Here is a 23,323-nt window from a genome sequence, read left to right as displayed (position 1 = left end):
GCGGCTGGCGTAGCGTAAAGCCGCCCGGCGCAAGCCCGCCTAATTCAAATGGGGCAAGGACGTCATTGGTTTCGACGTTAACGTAAATGGCGTCCAGCGCCATTCACGGACGACTTACGCAAACGACGTGAAATTTAAAAATTTGACGCAGGAACGACGGCCATACTTAACATTGGTTAAACCACCTAGAGGGCATGCTTAGTTTTACGCGACGCATCTCTACGGAAACAACGTAAATTTAGATCGACGGGCAAAGCGGACGTTCGTGAATCGGCGTAACTAGTCATTTGCATATTCTACGCCGACCGCAATGGAATCGCCACCTAGCGGCCGGCCTAGAATTGCAGCCTAAGATCCGACGGTGTAACACAGTTACACCTGTCGGATCTTAGGGAGATCTATGCGTAACCTGATTCTATGAATCAGGCGCATAGATACGACAATCGTATCTCAGAGATACGACGGCGTATCAGGAGATACGGCGTCGTATCTCTTTTGTGAATCTGGCCCAAAATAAATAACATCCCTCCAAATTAGATTGTTTATAATATTTGTCCCTATGTTAGTTTTTATTTTGTGGATTTTTAAAGTGTCGAAAAACAACGTTTTTTCCAACTTCATCATTAAAACGATGTTGTCCACACACGGTCGTTTTAAAAAAATGCTCTAGCAAAGCGCGGTGACGTACAACACCTACAACGGCACTATAAAGGGGAAGTTCCATGCGGATGACGCCCCCCTTGGGGCTGCTTTTGCTGATTTTGTGTTAGTAAAAGACGATTCACGCTTTTCTGTCTGTTACAGCGTGACGAATGTGCTTACTCCATTACTCCATACGTGTTGTACGTCACCGCGCTTTGCTAGAGCATTTTTTAAAACGATCGTGTGTGGGCAAGGTCGTTTTAATGATGAAGTTGGAAAAAACAAATAGCCAGATTCAGGTACATGTGTGTATCTTTGCGGCGGCGTAGCTTATCATATTTACGCTACGCCGCCGCAAATCAGAGAGGCAAGTACTGTATTCACAAAGCACTTGCCTCCTAAATTACAGCGGCGTAGCGTAAATGGGGCCGGCGTAAGCGCGCCTAATTCAAATGAGGATGAGGGGGCGTGTTTTATGTAAATTGTGGTGACCCGACGTGATTGACATTTTTTACGAGCGGCGCATGCGCCCTCCGTGGACATATCCCAGTGTGCATTGCTCCAAAGTACGCCGCAAGGACGTATTGGTTTCGACGTGAACGTAAATGACGTCCAGCCCCGTTCACGGACGACTTACGCAAACAACGTAAATTTTTCACATTCCGACGCGGGAACGACGCCCATACTTAACACTGACTAGGCCAGCTAGGGGGCAGCTTTATCTTTACGCCGGCGTACCTCTTACGGAAACGGCGTATCTTTACTGCGCCGGGCGCACGTACGTTGGTGAATCGGCGTATCTTGTCATTTACATAGTCTACGCCGAAATCAACGGAAGTGCCACCTAGCGGAAAAATTGCACCCTAAGATACGACGGCGTAGGAGACTTACGCCGCTCGTATCTTAGCCTAATTTAAGCATATCTGGTTTCCAGAATACGCTTAAATTTAGGACGGCGTAGATTCAGAGTTACGTCAGCGTATCTACTGAAAAGCTACCTGAATCTGGCTAAAAGTTTTTTCTAGATGCTGAAAAACGTTGTTTTTTACATGCCGAAAAATGATCGTGTGTACGCGGCATATGTTTCTATGATGTGAAGCCGACACTGATGGGTAGATTCAGGTACGGGCACACTAATTTGTGGCGGCGTAGCCTAGCATGTTTACACTACGACGCCTTAAGTAAGAGAGGCAAGTACATTATTCACAAAGTACTTGCCTCCTTACTTAGGGCGGCGTAGTGTAAATGCGGCGGGCGTAAGGGCGCCTAATTCAAATGGGATGGGGGGGGCGTGTTTAATGGTAATGAGGCTTGACCTCACGTTTTTGATGTTTTTTTGCCACTGCGCATGCGCCGGGTGCCTACATTTCCCAGTGCGCATTGCGGCTAAGTACGCCGTACGGGCCTATTGATTTTGACGTGGACGTAAACGACATAACTCCCGATTCGCGGACGACTTACGCAAACAACGTAAAAAATTCGAACCTCGCGGCGGGAACGGCGGCCATACTTTAACATTGTTATTCCACCTAATAGGTGGAATAACTTTAGGCCTGTAAAGGCCTTACGGAAACGGCGTAAATCGAATGCGGCGGCCGGGCGTACGTTCGTGAATCGGCGTACAAACTCATTTACATAATCTACGCCGGCGGCAATGGAAGCGCCACCTAGCTGCCATCCGAAAAATTGCAATCTAAGATATGACGGCGCAAGCCGTCGTATCTTAGATATGTTTAAGCGTATCTCTGTTTGAGCATACGCTTAAACATAGGTCGGCGTAGATTCTGAGTTAGGTCGGCTTATCTACTGATAAGTCGGCCTAACTCTTTGTGAATCTACCTAAGAGACTTTTAGGTAGATTCAGGTAGATTGGAATAAATTTAGGGCGGCCTAGCCTAGCCTGTTTAGGCTACACCGCCGTAAATTAGTTAGGCTAGTAGTGATTTTCAATCTACTTATCTGCTAATCTACGGCGGCGTAGCCTAAAACAAGCGGGCGTAAGGGTGCCTAATTCAAATTACTTGGAGGGGGGCGTGTAGTATGGAAATGAGGCTTGACCTCACGTTTTTTGACGTTTTTCCTACTGCGCATGCGCCGGGCGCCTACATTTCCCAGGGCGCATTGCGGCTAAGTACGCCGTACGGGCCTATTGATTTTGATGCGGACGTAAACTACGTAAATCCCGATTCGCGGACGACTTACGCAAACGACGTAAAAATTTCGAATTTTGCGGCGGGAACGGCGGCCATACTTAACATTACTAGTCCACCAGAGCATAGCTCTAACTTTAGGCGGCCTATCCCTTACGGAAACGACGTAATTAGACTGCGTCGGCCTGGCGTACGTTCGTGAATCGGCGTATCCCCTCATTTACATAATCTACGCCGGCCGCAATGGAAGCGCCATCTAGCGGCCACCAGAAACATTGCAAGCTAAGATAGGACGGCGCAAGCCGTCCTATCTTAGCTTTGTTTAAGCGTATCTCTGTTTGAGCATACGCTTAAACATAGGGCGGCGTAGATTCAGAGTTAGGTCGGCTTATCTGTAGATAAGCCGGCCTAACTCTTCCTGAATCTACCTAATAGTATTCTTTGGAACATCAGCCAAAAACCTTCTTGGTAAAAGTCAGAAAGAGAAATCTACAATTAGTAGTAGTATGTACACTGCCAAAAAATGTGTTCGTTTTAATTTCATTCATTTTGTTTTTCAGGTCATTCATTATGATCAAAATTGGTTATTTCAAAAAAATCCATAAAATTCGAAAATTCAGAGATTTAAAAAAATTCGGAAAGATTCGAAAATCCCAAAATTCTAAAATAAAAGTAAAAATCCAAAATTTTGAAAGAAGGAAATTTGAAAAGCCAAAATTCTGAAAATTCGAAAGCCCTAAAATACGAAAATTTTAAAATACTAAATAATAACTAACTAACCGTTGTACGGTCTCAGCGGACAATCCTCGCTCTACCTCATTGATCTTGCTCGGCTCGGCCATGGCGATAATCATGGATTCGTCATCATTGTATGGAAGCTCCGCCACGGTACAAGGGAGATCCGTGGCATGGTAAGTGTTGAAGAGACCCGTGAGATTCATCATTGGAACATCCACCGTTGTCTTCTCATCATCAAAGAACTTACCAAATTTTGCATTATCTGTATGAAAAGTCACCCGCCATTTCCCTAATACAAAAACAAAACATGTATACATTAGTGATACAAAAAAAATGATTCTCTGGGTAATGAGGAAATAAACTCTGAATGCCCCGTACACACCATCGCATTTTTCGTCGGAAAAACCTTAGATGGTTTTTCCAACGGAATTCCTCTCAAGCTTGTGTTGCATACACACGGTCACACAAAAGTTCTCTGAACTTTCAACCGTCAAGAACGCAACACTACGACAAGGCGAGAAAATGAAGTTCAATGCTTCCAAACATGCGTCAAATTGTTTCTGAGCATACGTCAGAATTTTGGGCGTCGGAATTGCCACAGACGACCATTTTTTTTTTTCCGTTGGAAAATTTGAGAACCTGCTCTTTTGTGTTGGTCTCTCACATAAAATCCCAATAAAATACATTTGTAGTCAGAATCTTCACCCGTAATACGTAGTGACCCCAACCACCAAGGCCTGTGGCGTGCCTTGGCCTAGCTGGACGGTACGCCTAAAAGAGGGCATACCCTGAATATGAGAAATGAATAACTAAGCCTATACCTGAAAAAGGGGACCGGGAGGGTGGGTAACAGGAACGGAGGCCGACGCTGGACCCGGCAGAGAAGGGAGGATAAGTACTCCCCCAGACTCCGCCTACAAACACAGGCCGGCCTCCGTCCAGCCTTCCAACTTGTAGTCAGAATCTTCACCCGTAATACGTAGTGACCCCAACCACCAAGGCCTGTGGCGTGCCTTGGCCTAGCTGGACGGTACGCCTAAAAGAGGGCAAAAGACACAAGATAGGTAATGAAGCTTTTATTGAAAACAGAGTACATTAATCCAACAGGGTGGCAAACGCCCTACGCACCTCCAAGTGAGGTTCAGGGATATATCTACTATAGCAGGAGGAACTCCAGCGACCCATGTGCTTGATGATGTATGACGGGACCCCTTGCTTGGATGCTGCGGACGCTGCCCCAATTCTAAAGGAATGTCCGGAAAAGCGCCCTGGATTCAGATGCAGTTTGGCAAGAAGAATCCTGACGTGCCCAATGAATTGTTTGGCGGTGATAGGATGCGCAGGAAAGGGGAGCAACGGACTATCCCGGGGTGAGTTTGAGAATACCCTGCAGAGAGAGTCGAGCACCTCAACCGGGCACCAGCGATTGTGAGTCTGATAGTACTTTACCACAAACCCCTGACCAATCTGCCTGGTCTTGTTGTTTGGGAGCTGTAGCTCGTAATGCTCGGGAAACCTGGTCAGACTCCCTCTGAGCAAAACTGGAGCATGGCAGCTGGCTCTGGCCACCTCCCCGGGACGGAGGAACCCAAAGAAGCTGAGGTGGATGGCAGCTTTAAGGACCAAGCTGGGTCCCATACCAAAAGGGGAAGAGGACAGAATATCCGACAGGTCGCGGAAAATCTGCCCGGTAATGGGTTGCCGGGATAACCGTGAGGACCCCTGAGTTCTCTGGATACCCCTCAGCACGGCTTTTAGAGGGTGAGCAGCAAAAATGGACGGCCTGTCCGGCACTTGTAGGGACCTGAAATGCTGAACCCCTGCCAAATATGTCTTGATGGTTCTGGCCGATAAGGTTAGCTCACTATGGCAATAAGCAGAAAACGACATGAAGTATGAAGAATCTGTGGGACCCTCACACGGAAATAGAGACATGAATCTGAGAAAAACCCTCCAACCCGTGGTATATGCCTTCAGCGTGTTCCTGGACAACGACCTGTTGGCCAGCTCGACCGCCTGCGACCGGAAAAAACTTAATCCATGACCAACAGTGCAAAGGGGGGAATTGGCTGGCCCGTCCGATCTGCTGCCGGATGCTGAAAGAAAAATTGTGGCATGTTGAGCCGAGATAAGGCATCTGCTGCACCGTTCTGATCTCCCCTAATAAACTCCCCCTGGAAATGAAATTTATACGACAAGCCCAGCCAAGTCAGCTTGCGCATAAATGACATGATCAAAAGGGATCCTGACCTGCCTTTATTGATAATTCTGGCTGTAGCCAAATTATCCGTAAAGAATATGACTGACTTACCTGCCCAGCCAGGGCCCCAAGTGACTGCCGCCGCCAGGATTGGGTAAATCTCAAACAATGCAGAAGTGAGAGCAAATTTTGGCAGATGGGACACCTCTGGGGGCCAGCGACTAGCTAACCATTGCTGACCAAAGATGGCGGAAAACCCGACCGAAGCGGCAGCATCAGAAAAAACTCGAGGGGAATTCTCTGAAGGCTGCGGAATGAACATGGAGATACCATTCCAGCGACAGAGGAACTGATCCCACATGATCAAATCGGCTTGGGCATCCCTTGGCAACCTGACCGGGGAGTCCGAATCCTGACCCTGGGGAAGCACAGCCAGTAACCTGGACACAAACGCCCTACCCTGAGGAATGATCCTCATGGCATGGTTGAGCATCCCCAAAAGAGACTGCAAGTCCCTTTTTGAACATACCGGGGAACGGACAAACTGATGGATGACCTGACGAATCCTGGCCAGCTTCTCCAAGGGCAGGCTAGCGACCATAAGCTCAGAGTCCAGCGTGATCCCCAAGAAGGTGATGACCTTGGCTGGGCCCTCCATTTTATGAGCTGCTAGCGGGACGTCTAACCCTGAAAATAAACCCGTAAGCACCTGCAGATCCCTGGGTGGGCGCCCAGGGTCTTCCAACAACAGGAAGTCGTCAAGGTAGTGAATGACCCTTTGACAACTACCGTAGTCCTCCAGGATCCAATGCAATGCCCGGGCAAAGGTGTCAAACAAAAACGGACTGCTTTTTGAACCAAACGTTAATTTGGTAGCGAAAAAATACTGCCCTCGCCATTTGATACCATGCCACTGCCAGAGGGCCGGACTAATGGGAAGTAGTTTAAAGGCGTCAGTGATATCCGCTTTGGAAAGCCAAGCACCCCTACCCAACTGTAGGATGTGTTGGATAGCCAAGTCAACAGATGCATATTTTAGTGAAAATTCCTCGGAGGGGATGAGTGAGTTGAGGCTAGGAATATGAGAGGAATGAGGCGCAGACAAATCGTAAATTAAACGGAATTTATTAGAAAATTTGCCGGAGACCACCCCGATGGGGCTCACCCTCCACATGGAAAAGGGGGACGATGAAAAGGGGCCGATGAGGAACCCCTTGGCCAGCTCTGCTAGAAGCAACTCGTCGACCATCACTGGGTTGTTCTCTGCAGACCTTAAATTATTACACTCGAAAGTTTCTGTTGGCAGGGTGATGAGGCCAGTATGAAACCCTGCCGAAAACCCTTCCAGCAAAAACTGCCTGACTGCTGGTGCTGGGTGGTCCTCAAGGAGATCCCCAAGCAAAGAAACGTTGACTCGGCTTAGTCAGGCTGTGCTAATTGGCTTGATCAAGCAGGCGGACTTGGGGTGGGCCCTGAAGCAGTTAGCGCAGACATGCAACAATCTACACTGGTTGAAATTGCAACCTGCATAATTGTAGTTGTTACACAGCTGCGCTTTCCCAAGGTATCGTATGGGTCTACCCAATTTGTCCACCTGCCCCAGGGTTCCAGCAGACCCCCCTGCCACTTGCCTGGAGGGCCCTACCTGACTGGAGGCTTCCACATTGGAGCACCAGGCCGTGGTATGAGCCGAGGACTGGCAGCTGGTACATACCGGGGATTTTTGACCAGCAAAGTGTCTGCAAAATAGCTCCATGTCAACGGCCCCCCACCATGACACCACCTGGAACTGAGCCCAGGTAGCTGCCACCTTAGCCGCAAAGGATCGGTGGTAATCATAAAAAATTGTGCCACCGTATTTATGGGCCAGATCCACAACCTTGTGAAGATAAAGGTCCAACTCCTCCCTTCTACCTGGGCTAACAGCGCAGATGATATCCCTAAAAATACCAAAAGCCAGCACAAATTCCGGTACACTGAGTTTCCGACTCAGCCTGGGGTCTTTGGTCTTTAGAACTACAGATACCTCCCCACAAGAAAAAGATTTGTTCTCCGACACATCCTGAGCCGCTATGAGCAGGGAGGCCAAGTTAACATCTTTCCCCTCCAAGATGTCCTTTTTGATGTTGGCCGGGATGAAATGGGCTGGAGATACCACAGGTGGGGCAGCCGACGGAGATGGTACCGCTGAAGGGAAAGTAGCGACATTACCTGCGGCTGGGCTTGGGAGCGCTAACGCTGGGGATGCTGCATCCACCACGGTAGAGGCTGGTATTACTGTACTAGCCACGGCCCGGGCCTCCATCACCTCCATCCTTTCCTGCAACTGGACCATGGAGGTAGCCATTGTGTTTAGCAGCGCATGGACCTGTACCAATGCGTTATGCACCGTCGCATGCTCAGCGCTGGTGGCGGGAGATGATTGTGACAGGGGTGGGAAGCATAGCCTAAACAGTTCTGCTTTCCTAGCCGAAGAGGGGAAAGGAATGCCTTTGCGGCGGAGTTCAGCCATGAGTCTGGGTACGGTCCAACTTCTCAAGGACGGTGAACTTCCGAGCTCCGAACCCCCGCGAGGCGGTGTAGGCGGGACGAACGAGAAGTCCTCGCTATCAGCCACTTGAGACATACCGAAATCTAAAGAGACAAACTTCAAAGAATAACATGAAAGCCCTCGCCCCTCAGCCAGCCCAAATGCGTGACAGCCTAGGTGGCCGGAAATAGCGCGTGATCTACCAAGCGGGACCCCGACCCTGAAATGATGAAACGAAATGAGCGAAATGAGTGAGCCCGAGCGACCTGCAGCGCGACAACAGGTAATTAAAACGAACACTCAGGGCTACGATACCCACAGGAGCGTGGTGGGTATGTATGAATGAGAAATGATGGTGCCATACCAGACATGAGATGTACGGCGAGAAGATTGTGGTCCAACAATCAATTAATGACCCTCAGCCTGTACGGAACTGTAGACGTGACAGAACCAGAAAGCAATATGGACCTGGAAAAACTAACTATACCCCTAAAAGCGAGCAAATACGTACCAGCTGACACCGGGAAGACACTGTAATCCGACCTGAAAGAGTTAATACCATGTACCGATGGAGAAATGAGCGCAAGAAATGTATAACCAGACAACAGAAATGAATGAGGTAACGATGTGAAATTGCCGCCCTAAGCGACCGCATCCCCCACCCGAAATGCCCAGTGAGGTGGCAACTGCCCTCTTTGTAAGATTGAAGCAAACGCATGACCGATTGATCAATGAAAAAACCGCACGTCCGACACACTGAAGATGACCGACCTATCAGTGAAGTCGCATGACAATTTACCATTGACAGATCGCATGAGATTACCCAAACCTAACTTATGACACGTACTGACGATATGTCGCCTGACAATCCCTGAAGACTAAAGTATGACGATCTGCCAAGCCAAAACGCAAGACCGTCCTGACCAGACAAATCGCATGGTAGTTAGTTCATGGCAACCGTGCAGTTACCCCCCCCTTCGCATGACCGTTTGTCAGATAAATCGCATGACCATTTCATCAGACAAATCGCCTGACCGTTTCAACAGACAAAATCGCATGACCGTTTCAACAGACAAAATCACATGACGTTTCATCAGACAAAATCGCATGACTGTTACCTCAGACAAAATCGCATGACTGTTACATCAGACAAAATCGCATGACTGTTACATCAAACAAAATCGCATGACTGTTACATCAGACAAAATCGCATGACTGTTACATCAGCATGACTGACCAATCGCATGATCGATACATCGGACAAATCGCATGACCGTTTCGTCAGACAGATCACATGACCGTTTTCCGACAAATCGCATGACTGTTTACCAAGAAAACATGACTGTTTTAACAAGACAAACGCATGACCATTTATAAGGAAAATCGCATGGCTGTAGTAAGATGAATCGCCTGGTCGTGCCAGATGCCCATGATGAATTCCCCCCACAACTGATGTGACAGATTTTTACCCCCCCCCCCCCCTCCCAAGACTGGCAAATCTGCATGGAAAATAACATGACACAGGGTAGTCAGTTTACCAATGATACCAATGATAAGCCAGATGAACATGACACCAGCATGCAGGCAGATACCAGGAAGCCCCCCCCCCCGACCTCTAGCCCCTCCAGCCAGATCTGGCGACATGCCTGACACCCCCCCCCTTTGAGTTTATCCCCCTGCGAGGCTCCCGAGGGTTTCCCCTGTGGATGCTGAAATGAGCGCCCGGCCCCCCCCCCCCCCCCGCTGCCACGAGGCGCACCTGCGGGCGAATGTAAGCGGCGGACGCAAGTCCCCAATGCTGGACGCGGCCCCCCCCCACGATACCTGACAGCCCTCGAGGCCTGGAGACACACTGGAGCCGCGATCTCAGCTCCCTCCACGCTAGTCGGCGCACAGCAATGACGTCGGCGGTCGCGGCGGAAGTGACGCACATCAACAGGAACGGAGGCCGACGCTGGACCCGGTGATGTGAAATTTCCTCAAACCTGTGAAAAAATCGGACCCGCGTCACTGCCGGTGCTCGTACGTCAGAGCACAGCTGATCGCGGGTCCACGGCGCATGCGCAGCGCATGCGCAGATGGGTTTTTTTGACTCTGAAAATATCCTTGACTGGGGTAGGCGGGCAGAGGCGGATCAAGCTCAATTCAGAGACTCGGGTGGGCGGGGCGGAGGCGGTGCAAGAGTTTTAATGACATTATCGGCAGCACCGCCTCCAGCCCCGTCCCTAAGCAGAGTTTCTTGAGGTCCGTGAAAAATATAGATTTGGGTGGGCGGGCGGAGGCGGAGCAACATTCTCAATTACATTGCAGCCAGCACCGCCTCCAGCCCCGTCCCTTTACACACAGTAGCCTGCTTCTTCCCATACTATTTTGGTCCGAGAATTTCACAGACTCGGGTAGGCGGGACGGAGGCGGAGCAACAGTTTAATGCGCAATATTAAAGACTGTCAAGAAAATGTCTATTTAGGTGGAGAGCTTCTGAATACCCGACCAACAAACACATTTCCATTTTATTCCTCATTTCAATGGGAAAGTTTAAAGTGCCAAAAAATAAAGTTCCGCTCTTCTGTATTTTTTTAGGCTCCATGTACACGGGATCATCCTCACCCCCCCCCACCACCGCCATCCTCCCGGCTGTACGAATCACCCCCCCCCCCCCACCGCCATCCTCCCGGCTGTACGAATCACCCCCCCCCCACCGCCATCCTCCCGGCTGTACGAATCACCCCCCCCCCCACCGCCATCCTCCCGGCTGCAGGAATCACCCCCCCCCACCGCCATCCTCCCGGCTGCAGGAATCACCCCCCCCCCCCCACCGCCATCCTCCCGGCTGTACGAATCACCCCCCCCCCCACCGCCATCCTCCCGGCTGTACGAATCACCCCCCCCACCGCCATCCTCCCGGCTGCAGGAATCACCCCCCCCCCCACCGCCATCCTCCCGGCTGCAGGGATCACCCCCCCCCCCCACTGCCATCCTCCCGGCTGCAGGGATCACCCCCCCCCCACCACCATCCTCCCGGCTGCAGGAATCACCCCCCCCCCCCACCGCCATCCTCCCGGCTGCAGGAATCACCCCCCCCCCACCGCCATCCTCCCGGCTGCAGGGATCACCCCCCCCCCCCACTGCCATCCTCCCGGCTGCAGGGATCACCCCCCCCCCCCCACCACCATCCTCCCGGCTGCAGGAATCCCCCCCCCCCCACCGCCATCCTCCCGGCTGCAGGGATCACCCCCCACTGCCATCCTCCCGGCTGCATGGATCACCCCCCCCCCACCGCCATCCTCCCGGCTGCAGGGTTCACCCCCCCCACCGCCATCCTCCCGGCTGCAGGGATCAACCCCCCCACCGCCATCCTCCCAGCTGTACGAATCACCCCCCCCCCCCCCCCCCCTCCTCCCGGCTGCAGGGATCAACCCCCCCCCCCCCAACATCCTCCCGGCTGTACGAATCACCCCCCCCCCCACCGCCATCCTCCCAGCTGCAGGGATCAACCCCGCCCCCCAACATCCTCCCAGCTGTACGAATCACCCCCCCCCCCCCACCGCCATCCTCCCAGCTGCAGGAATCACCCCCCCCCCCACCACCATCCTCCCGGCTGCAGGAATCACCCCCCCCCCCCCGCCATCCTCCCGGCTGCAGGGATCACCCCCCCCCCCACTGCCATCCTCCCGGCTGCAGGGATCACCCCCCCCCCCACCGCCATCCTCCCGGCTGCAGGAACCACCCCCCCCACCGCCATCCTCCCGGCTGCAGGGATCAACCCCGCCCCCCAACATCCTCCCAGCTGTACGAATCACCCCCCCCCCCCCCACCGCCATCCTCCCAGCTGCAGGAATCACCCCCCCCCCACCACCATCCTCCCGGCTGCAGGAATCACCCCCCCCCACCGCCATCCTCCCGGCTGCAGGGATCACCCCCCCCACTGCCATCCTCCCGGCTGCAGGGATCACCCCCCCCCCCCCACCGCCATCCTCCCGGCTGCAGGAATCACCCCCCCCACCGCCATCCTCCCGGCTGCAGGGATCAACCCCCCCCCCAACATCCTCCCAGCTGTACGAATCACCCCCCCCCCACCGCCATCCTCCCAGCTGCAGGGATCAACCCCCCCCCAACATCCTCCCAGCTGTACGAATCACACCCCCCCCACCGCCATCCTCCCAGCTGCAGGGATCAACCCCGCCCCCCAACATCCTCCCAGCTGTACGAATCACCCCCCACCGCCATCCTCCCAGCTGCAGGGATCAACCCCGCCCCCCAACATCCTCCCAGCTGTACGAATCACCCCCCCCCCCACCGCCATCCTCCCAGCTGCAGGAATCACCCCCCCCCCCCCCACCATCCTCCCGGCTGCAGGAATCACCCCCCCCCACCGCCATCCTCCCGGCTGCAGGGATCACCCCCCCCCCCCCACTGCCATCCTCCCGGCTGCAGGGATCACCCCCCCCCCACCGCCATCCTCCCGGCTGCAGGAATCACCCCCCCCACCGCCATCCTCCCGGCTGCAGGGATCAACCCCCCCCCCAACATCCTCCCAGCTGTACGAATCACCCCCCCCCCCACCGCCATCCTCCCAGCTGCAGGGATCAACCCCCCCCCCCCAACATCCTCCCAGCTGTACGAATCACCCCCCCCCCCCCCCGCCATCCTCCCAGCTGTACGAATCATGCCCCCCCCCCCCACCACCATCCTCGGACCTGTGAAAAAATCGGACCGCGTCACTTCCGGTGCTCGTACGTCAGGAGCACAGCTGATCGCTGGTCCAAGGCGCATGTGCAGATGCTTTTTTTTGGTCCGTGAATATCCTACACTGGGGTAGGTCACTTGTGCCCATCATACGCAGCCAGTGTGCCCACTATTTGCAGCCACTTGTGCCCGTCATACGCAGCAGTTGTGCCCTCCATATGCAGTCACTTGTACCCGTCATACGCGGCACTTCCTTCATATTCTGTAGTGGCGGCTGTGGCTCCTGTGTCCGCTTGGCTCCTCAGGCTTCCTCCGTCATGTCTCCTTTTCCGCCAAAGCATTAGGCATCTGATAGGATCGCCTAAAGCTTTGGCCAATCGGGAGACAGGTTTTACTGACCTGCCTGCTGATTGGCAAGGAGGAACTTTGGTGTGAAAATAGCTTCTGGCTCTTATCACGTGCTTAAAGATACACACCCCTCCTATTCCCGCCATAGTATTTCATGCGTCCGGCATCCTGAAAGGGGCCACGCACATTAATAGGGAGGGCGGCAGAGGTGACGGGGGCGGTGCCCATGCGGGGACACCATTCTCTCCCCCAGAGGACGGGGACACCATTCTCTCCCCCGGAGGACGGGGACACCATTCTCTCCCCCGGAGGACGGGGACACCATTCTCTCCCCTGGAGGACGAGGACACCATTCTCTCCCCTGGAGGACGGGGACACCATTCTCTCCCCCAGAGGACGGGGACACCATTCTCTCCTCCGGAGGACGAGGACACCATTCTCTCCCCCGAGGACGAGTACACCCTTCTCTCCCCAGAGGTAGGGAACACCATTCTCTCCCCCGGAGGACGAGGACACCATTCTCTCCCCCGGAGGACGAGGACACCCTTCTCTCCCCCGGAGGACGGGAACACCCTTCTCTCCCCTGGAGGACGAGGACACCATTCTCTCCCCCCGGAGGACACCATTCTCTCCCCCGAGGACGAGGACACCCTTCTCTCCCCAGAGGTAGGGGACACCCTTCTCTCCCCCGGAGGACGGGGACACCATTCTCTCCCCCGGAGGACGGGGACACCATTCTCTCCCCCGGAGGACGGGGACACCCTTCTCTCCCCCGGAGGACGGGGACACCCTTCTCTCCCCCGGAGGACAGGGACACCAGGGCTGGACTGGGACAAAAATATTGCCCTGGACTTCATACACTTTGACAAGTCTCTCCCATGGCGGCCGGCCCCCATGCGCCTCTGTCCCCCTCTCTGCTCCTCTGGTTCTCCCCCTGCTTCTCTGTTCCCCCACATGCTTCTCTATCCCCCCCCATGCTCCTCTTACCCTCATGCTTCTCTGGTCCCCCCTGTGCTCCACTGATACCCCCCCTGCTTCTCTGTTCCTACACATGCTTCTCTGTTCCTCTCCTATTTCTCTATACCCCCCCCCCCCCCATGATGCTCTGGTCCCCCATGTGCCTCTATCCCCTGTCCCTCATGATGCTCTGGTTCCCCACAGCGCTCACCTCCTCTCCCTGTCCAGCCCTGGTGTCCTCGTCCTCCGGGGGAGAGAATGGTGTCCTCGTCCTCCAGGGGAGAGAATGGTGTCCTCGTCCTCCAGGGGAGAGAATGGTGTCCCCTACATCTGGGGAGAGAAGGGTGTCCTCGTCCTCCGGGGAGAGAATGGTGTCCCAGTCCTCTGGGGGAGAGAATGGTGTCCCCGTCCTCTGGGGGAGAGAATGGTGTCCTCCTCCTCCGGGGAGAGAATGGTGTCCTCGGGGGAGAGAATGGTGTCCCAGTCCTCTGGGGGAGAGAATGGTGTCCCCGTCCTCTGGGGGAGAGAATGGTGTCCCCGTCCTCCGAGGGAGAGAATGGTGTCCTCATCCTCCGGGGGAGAGAATGGTGTCCCCTACCTCTGGGGAGAGAAGGGTGTCCCCGTCCTCGGGGGAGAGAATGGTGTCTTCATCATCCAGGGGAGAGAATGGTGTCCCCTACCTCTCGGGAGAGAAGGATGTCTGTCCCCGTCCTAAGGGGAGAAGGGTGGCACCCTCTCCTCCTCCAACCACCCAAGGATCAGCTCTTCCAATTTGGCCCACACTGTGGCCCATCTCCTTCTCCTTCAAACAGCCAGGGGCCCACTCCTTCTCTGCCAACCACCCAGGCTCTCTCTCCTTCTCCCCCGGCCACCCAGGGGCCCTCTTCTTCACTAAATGGCCACCAAGGGGCCCTCTCCTCCTCCAAACACCCAGGTGCCCTCTCCTTCTCCCACGGATACCCAGGGGCCCTCTCCTCCTCCAAACACCCAGGTGCCATCTCCTTCTCCCTAAGCCACCAGTGACCCCAAAGCGGGACACACATGCGCTCTGCCTTCCCGTGACCTGATACCCACCGTCCTGGGATGCCATGATGATGGTGTGCAAGTCTCCAGTGTGAGGGCTATAGGTAAACTCGCACTCAGCTTCTTTGGCCCGATTGGAGGAAAAGCAGCGGCGGTGATCCAGACCCCAGCACTTGACAGAGATCAAAGACCAGTGGTGGCCCCTGCATGGTGGGCCCACAATGCATGGGCACCGCCCCCGTCACCTCTGCCGCCCTCCCTATTCATGTGCGTGGCCCCTTTCAGGATGCCGGACGCATGAAATACTATGGCGGGAATAGGAGGGGTGTGTATTTTGAAGCACGTGATAAGAGCCAGAAGCTATTTTCACACTAAAGTTCCTCCTTGCCAATCAGCAGGCAGGTCAGTAAAACCTGTCTCCCGATTGGCCAAAGCTTTAGGCGATACTATTGGATGCCTAACGCTTTGGCGGAAAAGGAGACATGACGGAGGAAGCCTGAGGAGCCAAGCGGACACAGGAGCCACAGCCGCCGCTACAGAAGAAGAAGGAAGTGCCGCGTATGATGGGTACAAGTGACTGCATATGGAGGGCACAACTGCTGCGTATGACGGGCACAAGTGGCTGCAAATAGTGGGCACACTGGCTGCATATGACGGGCACAAGTGACCTACCCCAGTCTAGGATAATCACGGACCAAAAAAAAAGCATCTGCGCATGCGCCTTGGACCCGCGATCAGCTGTGCTCCTGACGTACGAGCACCGGAAGTGACGCGGTCCGATTTTTTCACAGGTCCGAGGATGGCGGTGGGGGGGGGGGTGATTCGTACAGCTGGGAGGATGGCGGTGGGGGGGGGGTGATTCATACAGCTGGGAGGATGTTGGGGGGGGGGGTTGATCCCTGCAGCTGGGAGGATGTTAGGGGGGGGGTTGATCCCTGCAGCTGGGAGGATGGCGGTGGGGGGGGGGGTTGATCCCTGCAGCTGGGAGGATAGCGGTGGGGGGGGGGTTGATCCCTGCAGCTGGGAGGATGGCGGTGGGGGGGGGGTTTGATCCCTGCAGCTGGGAGGATGGCGGTGGGGGGGGGGGGTGATTCATACAGCTGGGAGGATGTTGGGGGGGGGGGTTGATCCCTGCAGCTGGGAGGATGTTGGGGGGGGGGGTTGATCCCTGCAGCTGGGAGGATGGCGGTGGGGGGGGGGGTTGATCCCTGCAGCTGGGAGGATAGCGGTGGGGGGGGGGGGGTTGATCCCTGCAGCTGGGAGGATAGCGGTGGGGGGGGGGTTGATCCCTGCAGCTGGGAGGATGGCGGTGGGGGGGGGTTGATCCCTGCAGCCGGGAGGATGGTGGTGGGGGGGTTGATCCCTGCAGCCGGTGGGGAGGATGGCGGTGGGGGGGGGGTGATTCGTACAGCTGGGAGGATGGCGGTGGGGGGGGGGTGATTCATACAGCTGGGAGGATGTTGGGGGGGGGTTGATCCCTGCAGCCGGTGGGGAGGATGGCGGTGGGGGGGGGTGATTCGTACAGCTGGGAGGATGGCGGTGGGGGGGGGGGTGATTCATACAGCTGGGAGGATGTTGGGGGGGGGGGTTGATCCCTGCAGCTGGGAGGATGTTGGGGGGGGGGTTGATCCCTGCAGCTGGGAGGATAGCGGTGGGGGGGGGGGGTTGATCCCTGCAGCTGGGAGGATGGCGGTGGGGGGGGGTTGATCCCTGCAGCCGGGAGGATGGTGGTGGGGGGGGGGTTGATCCCTGCAGCTGGGAGGATGGTGGTGGGGGGGGGGGTGATTCGTACAGCTGGGAGGATGGCGGTGGGGGGGGGGTGATTCGTACAGCTGGGAGGATGGCGGTGGGGGGGGGGTGATTCGTACAGCTGGGAGGATGGCGGTGGGGGGGGGTGATTCATACAGCCGGGAGGATGGCGGTGGGGGGGGGGTGATTCATACAGCCGGGAGGATGGCGGTGGGGGGGGTGATTCGTACAGCCGGGAGGATGGCGGTGGGGGGGGGGGGTGATCCCTGCAGCCGGGAGGATGGCGGTGGGGGGGGGGTGATTCCTGCAGCCGGGAGGATGGCGGTGGGGGGGGGGGGGGTGATTCCTGCAGCCGGGAGGATGGTGGTGGGGGGGGGGGTGATCCCTGCAGCCGGGAGGATGGCAGTGGGGGGGGGGGGGGTGATCCCTGCAGCCGGGAGGATGGCGGTGGGGGGGGGTGATTCCTGCAGCTGGGAGGATGGCGGTGGGGGGAGGGTGATTCGTACAGCCGGGAGGATGGCGGTGGGGGGGGGGTGATTCGTACAGCCGGGAGGATGGCGGTGGGGGGGGGGGGGTGATTCGTACAGCCGGGAGGATGGCGGTGGGGGGGGGGGGTGATTCGTACAGCCGGGAGGATGGCGGTGGGGGGGGGGGTTGATCCCTGCAGCTGGGAGGATGTTGGGGGGGGGGGGTTGATCCCTGCAGCCGGGAGGATGGCGGTGGGGGGGGGGGGTTGATCCCTGCAGCTGGGAGGATGGTGGGGGGGGGGGTGAGGATGATCCCGTGTACATGGAGCCTAAAAAAATACAGAAGAGCGGAACTTTAATTTTTGGCACTTTAAACTGTCCCATTAAAATGAGGAATAAAATGGAAATGTGTTTGTTGGTCATGTATTCAGAAGCTCTCCACCTAAATAGACATTTTCTTGACAGTCTTTAATATTGCGCATTAAACTGTTGCTCCGCCTCCGTCCCGCCTACCCGAGTCTGTGAAATTCTCGGACCAAAATAGTATGGGAAGAAGCAGGCTACTGTGTGTAAAGGGACGGGGCTGGAGGCGGTGCTGGCGGCAATGTAATTGAGAATGTTGCTCCGCCTCCGCCCGCCCACCCAAATCTATATTTTTCACGGACCTCAAGAAACTCTGCTTAGGGGCGGGGCTGGAGGCGGTGCTGCCGATAATGTCATTAAAACTCTTGCACCGCCTCCGCCCCGCCCACCCGAGTCTCTGAATTGAGCTTGATCCGCCTCTGCCCGCCTACCCCAGTCAAGGATATTTTCAGAGTCAAAAAAACCCATCTGCGCATGCGCTGCGCATGCGCCGTGGACCCGCGATCAGCTGTGCTCTGACGTACGAGCACCGGAAGTGACGCGGGTCCGATTTTTTCACAGGTTTGAGGAAATTTCACATCACCGGCAGAGAAGGGAGGATAAGTACTCCCCCAGACTCCGCCTACAAACACAGGCCGGCCTCCGTCCAGCCTTCCAACTTATGTTTTTGGTTGTAACATGACAAATACACTGTAGAAATGATGCATTAAAAACAAAAAACAAAACAACATATCATCTAGTATATGATCATCTGCTCTAGCTGCTTCTGCTCTCTTCTTACCCTTTATTAGAGAATAGTTGATCAGAACCATCTTTGTGTCTTTGGAAAGATCTTTGACAACATCCCCAGTTTTGCCTTCAGTCTTACTCTTCACATAATCATTTATTTCTTTTTCGGCCTCTTTTGGGTGACGGAAGTCGACCTCCAAAATTTTGGCATTGCCGTTATTTTGTACATCATCTTGAAAGTTCTTCGGCAAGGTCAGCGAGTTGTCTAGAAAGATGACATTACCATTTGGGGGATGAAGGTCGCCATTTGGTTCATTCCACCCCGGGAGAAGAATGCAAAACAGCCGGTGGGCCTCCTTGTTCTTGGCCTCTGCGTTGGTTGGGCTCAAACCTTCCTGAATGTCCGTATTTCCTATTATTGCTGCACTTAGGACTTGGTCTTTCTTAGTTATGACCGGGATGAGCAAAAGCAAGATTAGGAGGAACTTCATGTCTTCTCAGTATAGACAATCTGCACCTGCAAAATAGCTAAAAAAAAAAATGACTTAAGCCCCGGACCTGTTTTTCAGACTTTGGGCAGGATTCTCTTGTCTCTCCCCCTCTATTCATCTCTTCTCTCCCCTCTCCCTTTTCTCTCTCTCTACCCCTCCATCTCTCTCTTCTCTCCCTCTCCCCCCTCTCTCTCTCTTCTCTCCCCCTCTCATTTTTCTCTCACTACCCCTCCATCTCTCTCTTCTCTCCCTCTCCCCTCTCTCCCTCTCCCTTTCTCTCTCTACCCCTCCATCTCTCTCTTCTCTCCCTCTACCTTCTCTCTCTCTTCTCTCCCCTCTCCCTTTTCTCTCTCTACCCCTCCATCTCTCTCTTCTCTCCCTCTCCCCCCTCTCTCTCTCTTCTCTCCCCCTCTCATTTTTCTCTCACTACCCCTCCATCTCTCTCTTCTCTCCCTCTCCCCTCTCTCCCTCTCCCTTTCTCTTACTACCCCTCCATCTCTCTCTTCTATCCCTCTCCCTTCTCTCTCTTCTCCCCCCTCTCCCTTTTCTCACTCTACCGCTCCATCTCTCTCTTCTCTCCCTCTCCCCTCTCTTCTCTCCCCCTCTAATTTTTCTCTCTCTACCCCTCCATCTCTCTCTCTCTCTCTTCTCTCCCTCTCCCCTCTCTCTCCCTCTTCTCTCCCCCTCTCCCTTCCCCTCCATCTCTCTCTTCTCTCCCTCTCCCCTCTCTCTTCTCTCCCCTCTCCCTTTTCTCTCTCTACCCCTCCATCTCTCTCTCTTCTCTCCCCCTCTCCCTTTCTCTCACTTCCCCTCCATCTCTCTCTTCTCTCCCTCTCCCCTCTCTCTTGTCTCTCCCCCTCTCCCTTTTCTTGCTCTGCCCCTCCATCTCTCTCTTCTCTCCCCTCTCTCTTCTCTCCCCCTTTCTTTTTTCTCTCTCTTCTCTCCCCCTCTCTTTTTTCTCTCTCTATCCCTCCATCTCTCTCTTCTATCCCTCTCCCCTCTCTCTTCCCACCCTCTCCATTTTCTCTCTCTATCTCTCCATCTCTCTCTTCTATCCCTCTCCCCTCTGTCTCTTCTCTCCCCCTCTCCTTTTTCTCTCTCTACCCCTCCATCTCTCTCTTTTCTCCCTCTCTCTCTCTTCTCTCCCCCTCTCCCTTTTCTCTCTCTATTCTCTCCCTCTCCCCTCTCTGTGATTGGCCAAGCATGCGGGTCATAGTGCATGCTTGGCCAATCATCAGCCAGCAATGCAATGCGATGCCGCAGTGAATTATGGGCCGTGAAACGCAACTCAAATTTGTCACGAATGGCCCAAAACGTTCGTAATTCGACGAACGATCAAACATACGATGTTCGAGTCGAGCATGAGTTAGACTCAAATACGAAGCTCATCCCTAGTGATCAGTATACCCTTCCAAAAGCCTACAATGCAGGGAAATCTCTCTCTCTCTCTTCTATGCATCTCTTCTTTCTCTTCTCTCCCCTCTCCCTTTTCTCTCTCTACCCCTCCATCTCTCTCTTCTCTCCCTCTCTCTCTTCTGTCCCCCTCTCCCTTTTCTCTCTCTTCTCTCCCCCTCTCCCTTTTCTCTCTCTTCTCTCCCTCTCCCCTCTCTCTTGTCTCTCCCCCTCTCCCTTTTCTTGCTCTACCCCTCCATCTCTCTCTTCTCTCTCTCTCTCTTCTCTCCCCCTCTCCCTTTTCTCTCTCTTCTCACCCCCTCTCCTTTTTCTCTCTCTATCCCTCCATCTCTCTCTTCTATCCCTCTCCCCTCTCTCTTCTCCCCCCTCTCCATTTTCTCTCTCTATCTCTCCATCTCTCTCTTCTATCCCTCTCCCCTCTCTCTCTTCTCTCCCCCTCTCCGTTTTCTCTCTCTACCCCTCCATCTCTCTCGTCTCTCCCTCTCCCCTCTCCCCCTCTCCCTTTTCTCACTCTACCCCTCCATCCCTCTCTTCTCTCCCTCTCCCCTCTCTCTCTCTCTTCTCTCCCCCTCTCATTTTTCTCTGTCTACCCCTCCATCTCTCTCTTCTCTCCCTCTCCCTCTCCCCTCTCTCTCTCTTCTCTCCCCCCTCTCCTTTTCTCTCACTTCCCCTCCATCTCTCTCTTCTCCCCCTCTCCCCTCTCTCTTGTCACTCCCCCTCTCCCTTTTTTTGCTCTACCCCTCCATCTCTCTCTTCTCTCCCTCTCTCCCTTTTCTCTCTCTTCTCTCCCCCTCTTTTTTTTCTCTCTCTATCCCTCCATCTCTCTCTTCTATCCCTCTCCCCTCTCTCTCTTCTCTCCCATCTCCTTTTTCTCCCTCCCCCTCCATCTCTCTCTTTTCTCCCTCTTCCCTCTCTCTCTTCTCTCCCCCTCTCCCTTTTCTCTCTCTACCCCTCCATCTCTCTCTTCTCTCCCTCTCCCCTCTCTCTCTTCTATCCCCCTCCCCCTTTTCTCACTCTACCCCTCCATCTCTCTCTTCTCTCCCTCTCCCCACTCTCTCTCTTCTCTCCCCCTCTCATTTTTCTCTCCCTACCCCTCCATCTCTCTCTTCTCTCCCTTCTCCTTTTTTCTATCTACCCCTCCATCTCTCTCTCTCTTTTCTCTCCCTCTCCCTCTCCCCTCTCTCTCTCTCTTCTCTCCCCCTCTCCTTTTCTCTCACTTCCCCTCCATCTCTCTCTTCTCTCCCTCTCCCCTCTCTCTTGTCTCTCCCCCTCTCCCTTTTCTTGCTCTACCCCTCCATCTCTTTCTTCTCTCCCTCTCCCCTCTCTCTCTTCTCTCCCCCTCTCCCTTTTCTCTCTCTTCTCTCCCCCTCTCTTTTTTCTCTCTCTATCCCTCCACCTCTTTCTTCTATCCCTCTCCCTTCTCCCCCTCTCCATTTTCTCTCTCTATCTCTCCATCTCTCTCTTCTCTCCCCCTCTCCCTTTTCTCCCCCCCCTCCATCTCTCTCTTTTCTCCCTCCCCCCTCCATCTCTCTCTTTTCTCCCTCTCCCCTCTCTCTCTTCTCTCCCCCTCTCCATTTTCTCTCTCTGCCCCCCCCCTCTCTCTCTTCTCTCCCCCTCTCCTTTTTCTCTCTTCTCTCCTTCTCCTCTGTCTTCCTCTCTCCCTCTCTCTCTAAGAAAATGACCCCCCATTGAAAACAATTCTAAACATGATTTACCGCGTTTACACGCTGATACAAGCATTTGACGTTTCAAGTGCCAATAAACAACAGTTCTGAATGCATTTTTTTGTTCAGTAATGTACACCTCATGCGCACAAATGCGCGCACATGCCCATTTACATATTGTGCAGAACAAGAACGTGAGAATTCGATTGTGCACATTTGAGCAATAATGTGACAATTCACGCGAAAATGCACGTAAATATATGCGCAAATACATACAAAACAAAACGTCTGAAAAAGCAGACGCTCAAACAGGCGTATCGCGTGCAAGAGACCTCAGACAAGCGGCAGATACAGATTTACTAAAGTCTGATCATCTCACTCCTTGCAATATTCATCCATTCAATTATATGGAATTAATTACTTGGTGAATGTCCTAAAACAGTTAGACCGTCACCCCCCCCCCCCCCCCCCCGACTGGTACCAACCTCTCCGCAGGGATAGATCCTTCTCTTCTGTACAGCCAGTGTCAGAAATCATTCCTTTTATTATTCAACAGAAGGCGTTCCCGAAGTTTCGCCGCCCCCATGACTTTTCATAATGTTTGCACAAAGGCAGATATTTACATTTCCAAAATCATTTCCAAGTAATAAAATAGCAATTAATATTACATCTGGCACAACATGCATTACCTTGAATGTCCTGTGTGTGGAGCGATCCTATTATTATACAACAGAAGGGGCTAGATTCACATACAGGGAGTGCAGAATTATTAGGCAAGTTGTATTTTTGAGGATTAATTTTATTATTGAACAACAACCATGTTCTCAATGAACCCAAAAAACTCATTAATATCAAAGCTGAATATTTTTGGAAGTAGTTTTTAGTTTGTTTTTAGTTTTAGCTATTTTAGGGGGATATCTGTGTGTGCAGGTGACTATTACTGTGCAGAATTATTAGGCAACTTAACAAAAAACAAATATATACCCATTTCAATTATTTATTTTTACCAGTGAAACCAATATAACATCTCAACATTCACAAATATACATTTCTGACATTCAAAAACAAAACAAAAACAAATCAGTGACCAATATAGCCACCTTTCTTTGCAAGGACACTCAAAAGCCTGACATCCATGGATTCTGTCAGTGTTTTGATCTGTTCACCATCAAC

At 53.9% G+C, this 23,323-nt stretch overlaps 1 protein-coding gene across 1 annotated transcript in view; it reads right to left on the bottom strand.

The window, feature by feature from the left end:
- The window catches only part of LOC120921989 (alpha-1-antiproteinase-like), a 37,462-nt gene extending 14,745 nt beyond the window's left edge, over nucleotides 1-22,717 (bottom strand). The window contains exons 1-3 of the mRNA XM_040334514.1: nucleotides 22,636-22,717; nucleotides 18,635-19,110; nucleotides 3,573-3,819 (exon numbers count right to left, since the gene is read on the bottom strand). Of these exons, the coding sequence (XP_040190448.1) occupies nucleotides 3,573-3,819; nucleotides 18,635-19,073 (686 nt within the window). The 5' untranslated portion in view covers nucleotides 19,074-19,110; nucleotides 22,636-22,717. The remainder of the gene's footprint in view (nucleotides 1-3,572; nucleotides 3,820-18,634; nucleotides 19,111-22,635) is intronic.
- Between the last annotated feature and the right edge of the window lie 606 nt (nucleotides 22,718-23,323).

The sequence above is a fragment of the Rana temporaria genome, assembly GCF_905171775.1.
Source record: "Rana temporaria chromosome 13 unlocalized genomic scaffold, aRanTem1.1 chr13a, whole genome shotgun sequence".
NCBI lineage: Eukaryota > Metazoa > Chordata > Amphibia > Anura > Ranidae > Rana > Rana temporaria.
The sequence above is the reverse complement of the archived record's forward strand: the minus strand, read 5'-3'. Positions and strand labels throughout refer to the sequence as shown.